At 37.0% G+C, this 14,749-nt stretch overlaps 1 protein-coding gene across 2 annotated transcripts in view; it reads left to right on the top strand.

Moving 5' to 3' along the window:
* LOC139963181 (uncharacterized) overlaps window positions 1–14,617 on the top strand; it is a 34,323-nt gene extending 19,706 nt beyond the window's left edge. Inside the window, exons 5-12 of one of the 2 annotated variants that reach the window (XM_071963737.1) lie at window positions 2,969–3,130; window positions 4,881–4,921; window positions 6,206–6,239; window positions 6,846–8,386; window positions 10,924–11,096; window positions 11,518–11,597; window positions 12,092–12,183; window positions 13,125–14,617. In XM_071963737.1, coding sequence (XP_071819838.1) covers window positions 2,969–3,130; window positions 4,881–4,921; window positions 6,206–6,239; window positions 6,846–8,386; window positions 10,924–11,096; window positions 11,518–11,597; window positions 12,092–12,162 — 2,102 coding nt within the window. In that variant the 3' untranslated portion in view covers window positions 12,163–12,183; window positions 13,125–14,617. The remainder of the gene's footprint in view (window positions 1–2,968; window positions 3,131–4,880; window positions 4,922–6,205; window positions 6,240–6,845; window positions 8,387–10,923; window positions 11,097–11,517; window positions 11,598–12,091; window positions 12,184–13,124) is intronic. The other variant, XM_071963738.1, reaches the window with a different exon arrangement.
* Window positions 14,618–14,749: the final 132 nt, after the last annotated feature.

Here is a 14,749-nt window from a genome sequence, read left to right as displayed (position 1 = left end):
GCTACCTATATGATTTTCAATGCTCTAAGTATCAGATAGGTGAACTACAGTTTGAATAAATGCCCCCTTTAATCTACAAAAATCTAAAAAGAGTTTGAACATGAAAAATACATATTTACAAATGTTGAAATTGTCTTGCGGTTGATGATTGAAACAACGGATGAATAGGTTGACTGCGTCCAATTGATGGTCGAGATCGTGTTGACAGGCCTTGAGTTGTTCAGTAGTGAGTATTGGCGAAAACAGCTGCCTACTTTCCCGGAACTTAACAAAGGAGGCTGTAGGAATAGTAATAAAGGCAACAATAAATGGGTGGGTGCTCTCGTTGAACAGCGTCCTTAAAATGTTGGAGACGTGAGATTAGCCAAGGAGCAGTAACTGGAGATCGACGGAGAACTGTGACCTGAAGAATTGCTGGCGAATTCCGTAAGGTTGTTAAATGCCTGCAGCACAGCGAAGAATAACCCAGTCGTTGGTAGGAAAGCGACGTAGCTTATCTATGGTATACAGAAGCAAGTCTGCAACAGTGGCTCCTCTTCTAATTACAAAGTCTATGCTACGTACAGGTCCTTCAGGCCTACGATAGTGATCGAAAGAATATGCCGTTGAATCGGTTACAAACAGAAAATTAATGCTGGTGATCCACTACGAGACAGGTGTATTGGAAAACGAACAAGGAGACTTATCTATGAAAAGTTTATAATGAAGACAAGTAATACACCAACCGCGATTGCTCTGCAACTGTAAAAGTCTAAGTCTATGTAGACCGTAAGGATAGGCTGTCGCGAGTAATACACGAAATGACATGCCATTAGGTCTAGGCTAGTTGCCTGATACTGCTATAACTTATACTAGATTAAGGGTATTGTAAAACACACCTCTGATCTAATAATTTGGATCAGTCCGTCTAGTAAAATTAAATGAAAAGTGGTCGGTCCTCCAATACACGAAAAAACGAAAAAACACACAGTGCACCGTCGCTCAGTCCAAGCTTAGAACGGTGGCATGAGAATCTTTACGCCAAGCCGTGGTTGGAACTTCCAGAAGGTGGCGCGAAGTAGTAGTAGACTATAGGGCGCCTAGGCTTACCATCCTATGAACAGCAACCACCCTAGGCAACGCTGATAAACAATAATCACCTGCGACGCGGACAGGAGGTGATCGTTAGGCCAAGAGCTCCCGGAGCAGTAAATTACACGAGCGGGCAATGTCCGAACAAATATAGATAAAAAGGGTTGAAGTTCCCGAGGTAAATATATGCGTGTAGAGCTGTAATTAAGTATATTAATAAAGGTCAGCTGGTACTCGTAATAGTAATAATCCACATGTCGCGGAGGTCCCAAGCTAAGCTGACGCATGTATTCCTCTGGTGAGTCCCTTAGCGTATTTTCCAAACGAGGAAACCCGTCACAGAAAGTTTACACTTCCGGAGATAAGGGTGCAAGGAAATAAAACTTGCTACAAATTCACCCAAATGAGTCACACCCTCACAGAAAAAAAATTGTTCCAAAATACTCACCGAGTACCAACTCCTTTCGAGTGAATGATTGAATTATCAATTATGAATTGAATTATTTCGATGGATTTCGTTGAATCATATCGGATTTCGGAAAGCGTTCTCGGTCATTTCTTTAGCTTTATTGCCGTAGAATGATAACGTGAGGGCATATGGAGCGCGATACGTATTGGTGGCAAAAAAACGCGCCTAATTCGGGAATCAGTGTTGCCAGTTGGCTTTGTCATAACGATAGTGCAGTGTGGAAATGAGATATGTACATTGAATTAGGTCAGCCGAAAGAGTGAAACCCAGGGGCGTACCGTACGGGGGGGGGGGGGGGTGTGGGGTGTTCGTGAGTTCGTCGGTAAAATCAAATATACTGATGACCTTCTTTATTTTCTTTTTCTTTTCTTGTCAGTTTTTTCGGCTAACAATCTTACCAATTTAACATATTTTTCGCAGACTAACCTCATTTTTTCGAGCGAGATTGCTAACAATCAATTTTGGTTGGTAAATTTGGGTCCGTCCCACCCCCCCCCCACTCGAAACAGTCACAGAAAGCCCCTGGTGAAGCCGTCTTGCTCCCGAATGGGCCCGAAGCGGGCCATACATGAGGGCCAATCTGATCAAAAACCGAGTCTGTCCCAATTGGGCCACTACGTTAATGAATTAACTGTTGTCAAGGATTGGTGGCCTAAGGAAGAACCTACCTAAGCTTTCCAAAGCAAAAAACAAGTATGTGTTGAACATCTCAATAATGTTTTGAAGTATGTTAACCAGAAGGGCCAAACTGTATTGTGCCCGAATGGGCACCGAGTGGGCTGGCCCTGGCCCAACCAGGCCCAATTCAACCGAGTGAAACCCAATTGGGCCCCAACTGGGCATGCTGGCTGGGATGTCACTGAATGTCGTAGTATCTTGGAAGAAAATTATACTATCATACTATGTGACAATTTAGCTTACGTCCAGTTTGGTAAGTGGCATTGTTAAGACAGGAATAGAAACGCAATATGTCACTGACTCATCGATGCACTTTGAAGGTAATTAGACTATCTGGCAGCAATGTTAATATCCAGTTTGGTAACAGGTTTTGCTATATAATTACATTTGAATACCTGAAAGTGTATATAAAATATCCAGGGTAAACTTTTTGTCGTGACTTTCACATTGTAAATGGGCATATATATATATATCGCGTGAACGATTCAACAGTAAAATCCACACAAAAATATACCTGGGTGTGGGAAGATACAACTTTAAGCGTCTATCCGATACGCAATTAGCATTATAACGTTCGTCAACGTCCGGCTAAATGTCTTCAGTTCACAGGACAACAGAATCATAAAACTGAACACAGCAGAAACAGACTGTTGGAAGTCATGCAGTAGATGCCAAAAAACTGTAGTGACCTCAATATACTAGTGATTGCATAAAGCTGACTAATATGACCATCAATATTTTCTATTCCAGATACTTGCTCCAGGACTGAACGTAAGGAACCCCCTGAGAAACCAATCAGTGACCATACAAATATTACAGCTATAGCTATCGTTATTACGATTCCTTTACATTTGTTCTTGGTAATCGTATTCTTGGTGGCTGCGGGTTGTATCGTCAAAAGAAGGCGTGAAGGTATAAAGAAGTTTCTACCAAGATATAATTTATCAAAAACAAAATACAGCAAGTATAGTCAGGTGGCTTAGCAACAATTTTCAGGATTAACGTTACCGGCCGGACAAAAGTACCTAATTTGAGTTTTTTTCGACCTATCTATTGATTTTATCCGTGGAACCCACTTGATCAGCTCCGATTTTCCAAGATGGCGGCCAAAATCCAAGCTGGCCGCCAGAAAAAAGGAAATGTCATATATCTGGCTGTAAAAATAAAAAATGAACAAATGAGGGGTCAATTCAGGTGTTTTCGGGCTCACTCAAACAGATGATGGTCATGGTATGTTGCTTGGGCCACCCATTTCCAAGATGGCGGCCACAATCCAAGATGGCCGCCTGGAAAAAAAGAAAATTTCATATATATTTATTCCCCAGACCCCCTGTGCCCTTTACTGATCGGGACCATCAAATCGTCCGCCCTCAAACGTGTAAATGGAACCTGGCTAGCACCCTGACTATATGTTATGGCTGGTATTCTAATTGTGTCACTTTGGCTCAGGAAGCCACTTAAGACTTATTGTGGAACTTTGAGGTGTGATCGACCGTGAATAGACGCTGTTGCAAAGCCCGTTATTATATGGGAGTTACGAGCATCATGTAAGACTGCTTACATTGAGTCAACTATATAATAGGGTAACTTGAGGGAAAACCGACCAGATGTGAATACCGACTCATTGGGAGATTTTGTACGATTGTGCACCCTTCATAAACACAAATTAGGTACTTTTGTCCGGCCGGTAACGTTACATTTGCTAAGCCACCTGACTAAAGTTGTAAGAGCAGTTGCCAAACTTAATCAAATTCTTGATGAATGAATCATAGATATTAAGATTAAGGTCAAACGATTTTACCTACTTCAAAATATATGGTCGGGAACTTCTTCAGATATATTTGTTTGAATTAGAAAATACTGCATACAATGTTATACGCAAAAAAATAATATATAACAGTGTTGTTGCAAGCTTGCAAGTTAAAATAATAACACTTTAGTTGAATTGAAAACGGCCAAACTCTTGCAAGGATTCTGTCTAGTAATTTGTTCAAAATATACTTCAAATTAAGGACTAAACACGCTACTTTCACGGCTTAAAAAACGACCCCTAACTGTGTAGAGCCCTTCCCATTTTAACTGACCAGTTACGACATATCAAATAAGTTTGACCCGTACCGGAAGCCAATTGCAAGCCGGTTAACGTTCTCAACCGTGCTACATACATGAGCTGACTCCACCCACTCTCTATGCACCTCTAGTAACTTTCACGTCTACGAAGAACAAAGGCGAGCGACCCTGTCCACCAGACTACATAATCTCCTGCAGCAAGAACCAACTCTCTTGCAGCCAGCAACCAATTACAGATAAACATGACCATCGGTTGACTGTTTTAAGCCTCTTTAAAAAAACTCATTATTCCATTTTTTTATAATGGTTAAACAGGCAATATAGAAAAATATGTCCACGCGCTTAGGTGCTTTCTCCTAACAGTGACATCTATCGAATTGGTCGGGATAAAAAAGTTGCAGGAAAGAGGTAACGTAACCGCAGATCTAATCAGAGGAATAAGGGAACTTACCGTAAGCGTATAACATTCACAAATATCCAAATATGCTGTCAAACGTTTGCTATCAGGTTGATATTAGCAATGGTTTTACCTTAGAAACAAGAAACTTCAAATTTAAATTATTTTCATGAAGTGTGTTGTTCTATCCTGCAGGTAACACACGTGGCAGAGATCCTGAAAGAACAGATTCAACGGTAATGTATATCATATTTAAATCTTCACATACACACTCACACATATTTTTCGTGCAGCTTTAGCTTTAAGCTTTGTAGCTAAAACCTTAACATAAATAATATATATATATATATATATATATATGTATATATAAATATATATTTACATATTAATGCGTGAAATTTTAATGAGTTGGCATATATTTGTCAAAATGTGAAAATGTATTCTTTAGTCGATCGACCAATTTATCCCAAAATAACTCCCAAAACAGTAATAACAGTGCAAACATACAAGTCAAGACAAGAAAAATATGTATTAGTTCTAAGACTTGAAATCACCGGGTTTGATGTGCATCAAAAAAAGGTTACCTTGACTGACAAAAAGATATTAATATCTGTGAACCTTCCAGAAACTTCCTATCAATAATTAAAAGTTGCACTCAATTTTGGAGTGAGGGTAAATTTTTCATTGCTTGCACTGACCGCAACATAAGTGTTAAAGATCCACGAGTTATATAGAACCCCCGGTTCTGTCGTTCTTTCGTAATGCTATACCGGAAGTTAATGATGATCTTTTTGTTCTCATATAAAATAGAAATGTAGTTATTCATCTATCTTTTGTAACATACCTGTTAATATACAGCTCTACCCAACTTGGCCAGGCCGGTAACCAAAAACTGTAAAGACTTTCACTGGGTTATCATTGTTATCACATCAGTTGCATTTCAATGGCATTTGAACAACAAACTTTACCAACTTGAAATTGCTGACAGTCTACTAGTCTAATTTATTTCAAAACAATTGTTATATTTCGAATAAAAGGCTTTTCACGGGAGATCATATATAATGGAAAAAATTCAGTAAACACAACTGACTCTTGTTGTAATAAAAATGAAAGAAACCAGAAAAGTAAGAATATCCAAAAGTGAATAAACGCCCACTGATCCTAATATTTAAGCGTTCTTGGCTGCATGTTAGATATATATATATATATATATATATATATATATATATATATATATATATATATATATGTAAGTCAAGACAACATTATTTACAATAATACCGCATGGATTCCAGTTAATATAACATGAACATTTTTACATGTAGTATAATCAGTATATAACGATGAATAGTATCACTTGATTCATTTCCGTGAAATGTACTTATTTATTTTATTTACATTATAATATTTACTGATTTCATTAAATACTGACTGCATTCCTTTTAACCAAATAGATTTCCATGACTACCGAGAATATTCATGCTCCATTCATTCTTTTATCTCTTTTTTCTCCTGTTTAGGATGATATTCCACTCATGAAAAACTCAAAAATAGGTGAGCAAATGTAAGGGGTTGAATATAGAAAAAAAAAGGAAAGCACTTTATACTCGTGGTTTATTGCATATTTCTTCTGGAAAGTAGCAAAGGAAAGCTTATTACAAACGTGTTTTAGTATGTCCTGCTTGTCGATTTACTTACTTTATGATATGCTTGTTGTTGTGTTACTAAAAAGTATGAGCCAAGTTGATGACCATGCTATAATCAACAACTATTTAACAGCAGAGACTAGTATGTGTTTTGTATTTCGAATAGTGTGCAAGACAGTGTCGAAATTAATACGTATGCAATCCAATCTATTACATCTCACTAATTCATATAACATCATGATGTCATTGTATATGTAGTTTTTCCAAATGGGACAACATGTTTAGCTTTAAGTTGCCACATAATATCCGATGGGTGCTAATTTGTTTTGTATATTTCATTTCAGATTTACAAATTATATACATAATTTTAGCACCATAAATCAAATTGCGGGGAAGGAATTATCGACAAACTGAACAAATAGTTTCAGATAGCAATACAATCATTTCACCATTAATTTCTTTGTCATTCCTTTATAACATAATGTATTGTGTTTATGTTTGCTTTTATTATCAGACATGAAAACAAAACTAATCAGATATCTGGGAGACCAATATAGCAAAATGGGATTATTAACTCCCTTGCCATTTGGAAAAAAAATACATATCAAACGACTCTATACTCCTACAACGTTTGAGGTCACCGAGCAGGGCGGGAAATGGTACACTGTCGACAGCGATGAGTTTCTTAAACCCACCAAACTAGATTTGATCAAAAGAGCCTTGTTTAAAATCGAGCTAGGTAACGGGAAAACAACACTTCAAAAATATTTAGCTTGGAAGTGGTCGACGAAAACTGAAGAGCAAAAAAAGAAAAAGTTGTTGCTCTTTTTAGAGGTGCAAGACGTAAACATGGGACTCGCCGAAGCTTTACATCAAACCTTACCAACTGATTTAGACATTAACAAGGATGATTTTCTCCAGTTACTTAAGACGGACGATTGTCAAATTGTTCTGTACGGGTTAGAAACCATTTCTGACCAAACTAAAGACACAAAGAAACAGGAGAAGCCAATCGACGGTGATATCCAAATAAAAAGAGTTCTAGCTGGGCCAATTGACGAAGAGTATCCTAATCTGCAGTTCTTGGTTACGACCAACGAATTAAACAACGCCGTTCCTTGCTTTACGAAGCCCTACACTGAGATACAAATGAACAATTTTAACACAGAGCAATTGCATAATTACATTAAAAAAGTATGTAATATATACAATCCTTCAAATTCAATTAATAGTGAATCACGTCAAGACAAAGTAGCAATGGTGGAAAGGCACCTAAATGATAATGATCTAATTAAAATATTCCGCGATTGTCCACTATTTTTGGGAATGTTTATCCACATTTTGTCTTCAGACGGAAAATATTCAGCAAAATATGAAATCAACATCAATAAATTTTCATCTCTGGTAGACTTTTGTGTCTCTTTCTTGGTCTTAAAGTATAGGCAGACACAAAACGCAAATGTAAGTCACCTGCGCCTTAAAATGATTGAAAGAACACTTGGCAAGGTTTCCTTAAATGATAGGGAAAAGATAACTTCGACGTGGGAATTAAATGAATTGGAAACACTTGTAGGTAAAAATGACTTGTACGTTGCTGTCCAAATAGGATTTCTTAAGCTAACTTCAGGAAATATCACAAACGCGAGATATAACACGTTAAACAACGTAACGTTTTTTCATCCCTGCGTGCAAGACTTCCTCATTGCTGAGTACATTGTAGATACTGATGATAAGCAACGGCGGCGGTTCCTACAAATGTTGCTGAGCACATCTGACAGAAGAGAACGGGTCGCCAGAGTTCTTCAGTTTGTTTGTGGTAAAAGTAAAGATACAAAGTTGATCAGTGAAATCCTACAGTTTGTTGTCGATAACCACTTTTGGAACGTGTTTATTGACTGCTTACATGAAGTACGTGATGATGTAAACGTTAAAGTGTTAACGAAGGGAAATTTAAAAACTGCCTTATCAACGCAGAATGTGGACATCGATATGTTGGAGAGAAGGTTTCACCAAAATGCTGTACTTGACTTTTGCAACCTTTGCCAGGCAAACAAGGTGAGCCCTCAGCATCTCTTTCTTTTCTCATTTTGGTTATGATATAAACCGTAATCTTTGCAGTCATAATATACGCGTGTCTATATATTTTCCCAGCTGTACAAAATATTGTAGCTATATATAATAAAAAAAAAACAATAACCGCGTGTGTGTGTGTGTGTGTGAAATACAATAAGGGTATTGATAATAGTCGGGTAAAAGGTTATTGTTGAAGTCAGCAGAGTTCAACTTCTGAAACCTTGTAAACACAAAGCTCGGATATTATGATGGATCGCTAGGTTTGTATATAAATGCCCAATATTACATTCAAGAAGCCAGCAGCGATCAAAATCCGAAATCAGAAACTTGCTTTTATCTCACACGTTATGAAGTAGATGCAACTACTACAAGCAGCTACTTTGTGGATATGTTATATCTCTTCATACGAACCCTAATACTTTATTACAGGTCTAAGGTCATTAGTAAATCCGATAACTCAAGTGGGCAATATGTTAAGAACCTCATGCCGTATATGATGAGCCGACAAAATGAGTAATGAAAGCTTATTGCATTTAGCTCACTTGATATTGCATAGATTTTTTGTGGAAGTTAGACAAATCGTTGCAATATATTAGTTATATTTATATTAACACAATAAGTAGATTGAAGTTCCTTGTGGTCAAGTCGCATAAGCATGATATTTTTTAGCATCGTCTTCTCCTATGGTTTTAATCTGATATTTATTCAAATAAGCGGCAGTGGTTGGTTGATGAGTGGGAACAAACGCATGTACTGAATGCAGTGGCGAAGCTAGGGGTTTAGGTCAGGAGGGGCGAGGATGGTCTGTAGGGGCGCTTTCGACAGCGGAGCGGCACCACAGGTTGGCGCGTAGCGTACATAATTTTTTTGAGTAAAGATACTCCCTAGATCGCCGGAAATTACCCTTTACGGGCCTGGCTAATTTGCAGATAAACGAAGAATAAATAGGTGTCATCGCCAAATTATACCAACAAAATGTGACAAATGTCAATATGTAGATGAGAGCGCAATAAAAAATTCAATAATCGCGAATAAGTAAAAAGTGGTAAAGAGCTGAAAAGGGCGCCAGCAGTTCATTTGAGTCCGTCAGGGGGGGGGGGGGCGAATGTATGGACGCTCCGCCACTGACTGAATGGTAAAAGCAAACTGGTTGTATTGTTGGACACATTTTAAAATATTGTCCAAACTGTTTTTCGTAAGGCCTTCATATCCTGTTTCAAAAAAATTGTAACACTCATTAGTCGCTAGTGGGGTAAAACACGTGCACGGGAAAGGGAGGTAGATGGTCATATACAGCTTTTGCAACGAAAGGAAGAATGATTCAAACCTGCACCTTCCTAGAGGTCTGCTCAGAGTATCAGCGAGCGTATCAGCAAGGTTAATGAATGTGGACCTACAAAAAAAAAACAGTACAGAAATTCCCTTGAGTGTGTTACAGTGATGACATAACTTATGTTTCAGTATTTGGTTATGTCTCTCAACCAGTCATTGTGCAATCATTTTAACAAACCACCTTATCTCCACTCATTAATCGTGAGGCTCTTAAAGGTCAAAGGCTATCACAGTTTATGATAAAAGTATGACGGTCAATAAGAGCAAACCGTTCAAGACAATGGGTGTTCTCTGTCAGTCACAATTTTGGGAAATTTTATTGTCGTCTTACTCGATAAAACAAAGGGTAATCATTGTATATGAAAATACTGTCATCAAAGAAGGACGGTCGGAATGGATGTCTTACCCGATATAAAGATTGGACTTTAATACAAACTAATTCATTATTTCTGTTTATAAGCTCTTCATCCCATACTGTATATTTCACACTTGAGTTATTGTTGCGAGTAATGTGACCTGGAAAATGAGGCCAAGATCATTTCAGCTCAAAAACAGCGCTAATGTGAAGCTAAAATCTTCCAAGCTATCCCCCTCTTTTGGGATGGTCTAACTTACCGGCAAGCTGTCATAATTTCCGAAAGGTCATAATTAAGATGAGCAACGATATCTTAACTTGGGGTATTATCTTTCAAACACACAGACAAAATAAACATCCACTGTATTCTGTTATGTGGATTGATTCTGAATCACGACAGATGGTACAGGTCATGTTGCATAAGTTAATGTAATTATACAATGGAATTCAATGGTCCTTCATATCGAGGTAATAGAAATCAATCAGCGGAAACCTTACACGCATGAAGGAAACGTTCAAATATCAGATTAATAAAAGTTCCTCATAACTTATTTCATCATTGAAACGTTGATGCATAATTACATTAATTTCCTGGTTTCCTACATGTTCTTTTTTGTTTGAATGTGCATGTTATATTGTAATATCAAACATCACGTAATGCTTATAATATCTAACGAAAGTTAAAGCAATATACTGAAGATAAAGTGACTAATATATGAAAGTTTAAAAGTAATCAAAAGAATTCACATGAACTGCAAACTATATCAATTTGTTGAATCGACACATTTTTCTTTGTATTTTATGTCTTATATTTGGTTTTCATTTGATATAGATTACATTAACCACTATGTGTTTCAATGGGCTTGTGCCGGACTCTTTCGTAAAAGAACTAACGCTTCCGACTATAAAACAACTGATATTGCAGAAACCGACCTTCGATGATGATCTTACCGTGACAACTCTCATAGAGAAGGCAACTAAAGACAATTCAGTAGAAACGTTGCGGTAAGAAATCCCACAATTTCATGTTTACTCGTCCATACCAGCAACAAAATCAGTGGCGTCGTCAGGCAATTGGAAGTCAGGACGCAGCCAAATATGAGCAACAGTTGAGGAAACATCATTTGAGTAAACAAGCTGGATCGGCGAGAGTGTGGTGCAGAGTCATGTAGACATGGGATCAAGGGGCCCCATGGCGGATCGAGGGAGTTTAATTAAATTATAATCAACAGTAGTCACGGTATCTTCCAGCGAATATTTTATTTTTTTGGACATTGCCAAATTTCATTTTTGGGGTATCAAGGTCAAGGGTCACCGAATCTTCTTCTTGGAAATACCGCTAGCATTAATTGTATTTGATTATCTTCAACTTTCTCTCTCTGTGTTATTGTACTTTTAGAAGTATCCTTCACATTTTGTTCTCCAGATTCATTGAATGTAATCTACCGGAGCGTATAACATTATCGGACAACCTGCGTGGAGCCAGTTTAACCTCCAAATGTAAAGGTAAGAATAGGTCTATTTTTTCTCTTTCTTATATAATTGGAATTTCACATGTGGTTGACTACAGCTTAATGGATTTTTTTTCTTTTTGTCATGTTTAACAAGAAAGACAAGGATGAACACCAGTAAGTTTCTGTTGTGCAGCTTAAATATCTGACATGTTCCCTTGATCTCATGCCAATACTAATATCATTGCAAAAATACCAACATCTCTACCGGACGAAATATTTCAGATTTTATAATAAAAATTTAACAAACGACCAACGAATGATACCAAGCACCATTAATCTTTCTCTTATTGCAAAAGCTTTCTCTTATTGGGCACCTGTAGCTCTATGGTTAAATGATAACGTAATTGGAATCAGAATGAGGGCATTCGTCAACGAAATAAAAAGAAATAGCCGTAATTTATTGACAGAGGCAATAAGAACATCATACTTACACTAGAAGATTTTATGTTTTATATGATATTGCGGCAATCATTTTTATATTTATAGTGATTAAAAGTGAACAATCGGACTCGACTGACCAACTTGTCTTGAATTTTCGAACTGGCAACTGGAACTGAGCAGGCTTTATTCTTACTTTGGTGAGTTTGACAGATAATCCTTATTAAAGAAGTACAGTGATAATAAATTTCAATTCCTAAGGAATGTCACGTCATCCACATTTAATGCTTATCTCAATAGCTAAGTGTTGCTCGACGTTTGACTCTCTTTGCGTGTGTCCGTGTCATAAATAAAAATGCAAGCTAAAGATTTATAGCAACATTTTGTTGGCGAATCTTTCCCAAAAGTAACAAACGTTCATATTCATTTATTGGTACTTTATTGGTTTTCAAATTGATTTGAGTTTATGATGCCGTATTTCCTCTATTGAATTCTCCTCTTAGTTTTTCTCTTCATCAACCTCGATTAAAGACATCGAATCAATAGCATTAGAAAAGAATTATTGTTCTTTAGGTAAAACATGATCACGAAATAAATATGACAAATAAAACTGTTACCAAATGACAAACACGTCGACAAAGGAGTAACTCAGATATTTAACCATTAGTGAACCAGTCACTACAATCTTAAAATGCTCCAATTGTTAAGTGTTTGGAAATGCCGAAACAATTCCTAAGTGATTCAATTGTTCAACTAAACAATTTCTTCTAAGGTTTGGTGGAGCCAATCAGTACACTTGATATTAATTAATAACAGTGATTGAATTTTAACGTCTAATGAGAACTACACGTATAACCTTTACCTAGACTGTTTGATATCAAATATAAAAGTATATCTATCCTTTTGATAAAAATGTAAAGATTCTACTACTTATGGTACCGAACGTACTTACACCACGGTGGGTCCCAACTGTGTAATGCTCAACAAAGGAAATGTCCATGTGTGTTAGGGCGTTTTGTACGAGTTCGTCTTGGCATTTTATTAGAGCCAAAATAATGCACTATGTAACACAATCATAGCTAAATATAAGATGCATATACTACATTGATGACTATAGTTGTATTTTCTCCGACATTTTCAGAAGCCACGAAACTACCAGAGAGGAAGGCGGTGCTTACCAGGGAGAACACAAAATCAGAAGGCAAGAGATGTAATCGTCTGTGGCTAGTACAAGCTTTTCCCAAACGGGCGCATGAAAATGTCCAAACTTAGGGTAAATCTATCATCTGAAGGATAGGTGCAAATACTAGAGGGAACGATGAAGAGAGAACACAGCACAAAGTGTACACTGTAACAAAACAAAAGTATTCGTAAGTGTAGCAGATGAGCGAAATCAGGTCACAGGAGTGTGTGGCTTGCAGGTTACAGCTGCTTTCTTTCGAGAAGTTATGTTTGATCTATTGAAATATCTGATACTGAATGAACTGCATTTATTAAACAAAACATGTCATTTGTGGTAAATTAATTGTTAACTATCAATTATTTATACGATTGGCTAACGGATTACTTATGTTCCGAAGCTTGAACGACGCAAAATTCGAGTTAATCTCTGAGGCTGATATAGTCTGATAGACTTTACGTACATGTCGTCAATGAAGCGGTGAAGCAGGAAGAACGACAATGTAAATGCAGGGGAATAAGGTATCCTAGCCCCCCCCCCCTCCTCCCCAACCCTTCTCTACTGTGATCATGACATTGTGTTGATTTATAGTATAGATATTGGTCCATTTTCCCACCGTATTTGCAAAACTTCCGAGTTTTAGATTTAACTAAAACTTAAGCCTTTTTCAATCTTTGACCAACTTAAAATTCTTATTACTGCTTTAATTTTGTCCAATTTTGATTATTGTAATTGTTTATATTTTGGTATTGGAATTAAGCTTTTGAACAAATAGCAATCTGTACAGAATTGTGCAGCTAACTGAGTTTATTGCAGGAGGAAAAGAGAAAGTATGTCTGACCTCTTTCTGGAACTGCACTGGTTACGTGTTCGTGAAAGGATCATCTACAAAATCATTTTAATTGTTTACAACTGTTTTAATGGTTCAGCGCCTATTTACTTATGAGATCTTATTGTTCATTCTACTCTTTCCACTGCTACTCTCCTTGTTCCTAAGACGTTGACTGTGTATGGGGATCGGTCTTTTGCCAAATGCGGACCTAAATTGTGGAATGCTCTTCTTTTGGTTTCGAACTTCGCAGTATTCTTTCTATCAACCGCTTTAAGAAACTTCTCAAACATTATCTTTTTTTAATCATGATACTTATTTCAATAAGTTAAATGCTATGTAATGTTATTTTGTAATTGTTAAATTTCTCCAGTTTTGTATTTTGATTTCATCACGACCATGCAAATCTTGTGTTGCAAGGTAGTGGTTGTGTATAAACTTTTCATTCATTCATTCATTCATTCATTCATTCATTCATTCATTCATTCATTCATGTAAATAACTTCAAGCAAAGTAAATCAATCTTATGTTTTATTTTGTTAAAATATTAAGTGTTAGGTTTGCCGAAAGAGGAATGAGCCTCTTTACTATTTGCGAGTTTCTATCAAGATCTATCAAGTATCTATCAAGTTCGCATCTGTTATCAATTTGGTTCTCTGTCGCTTCTTCGGTAGGCGCTGCAATATCGGTCATAATACGCGTTATCTGTATTGTTTACACATATCGGGATCGAAGTCAATCAACCGTGTACAATCGC

This window comes from Apostichopus japonicus, chromosome 21 (assembly GCF_037975245.1).
Source record: "Apostichopus japonicus isolate 1M-3 chromosome 21, ASM3797524v1, whole genome shotgun sequence".
In the NCBI taxonomy this organism is placed as follows: Eukaryota; Metazoa; Echinodermata; class Holothuroidea; order Aspidochirotida; family Stichopodidae; genus Apostichopus; species Apostichopus japonicus.
This window is presented reverse-complemented; position numbering and strand designations above follow the sequence as displayed.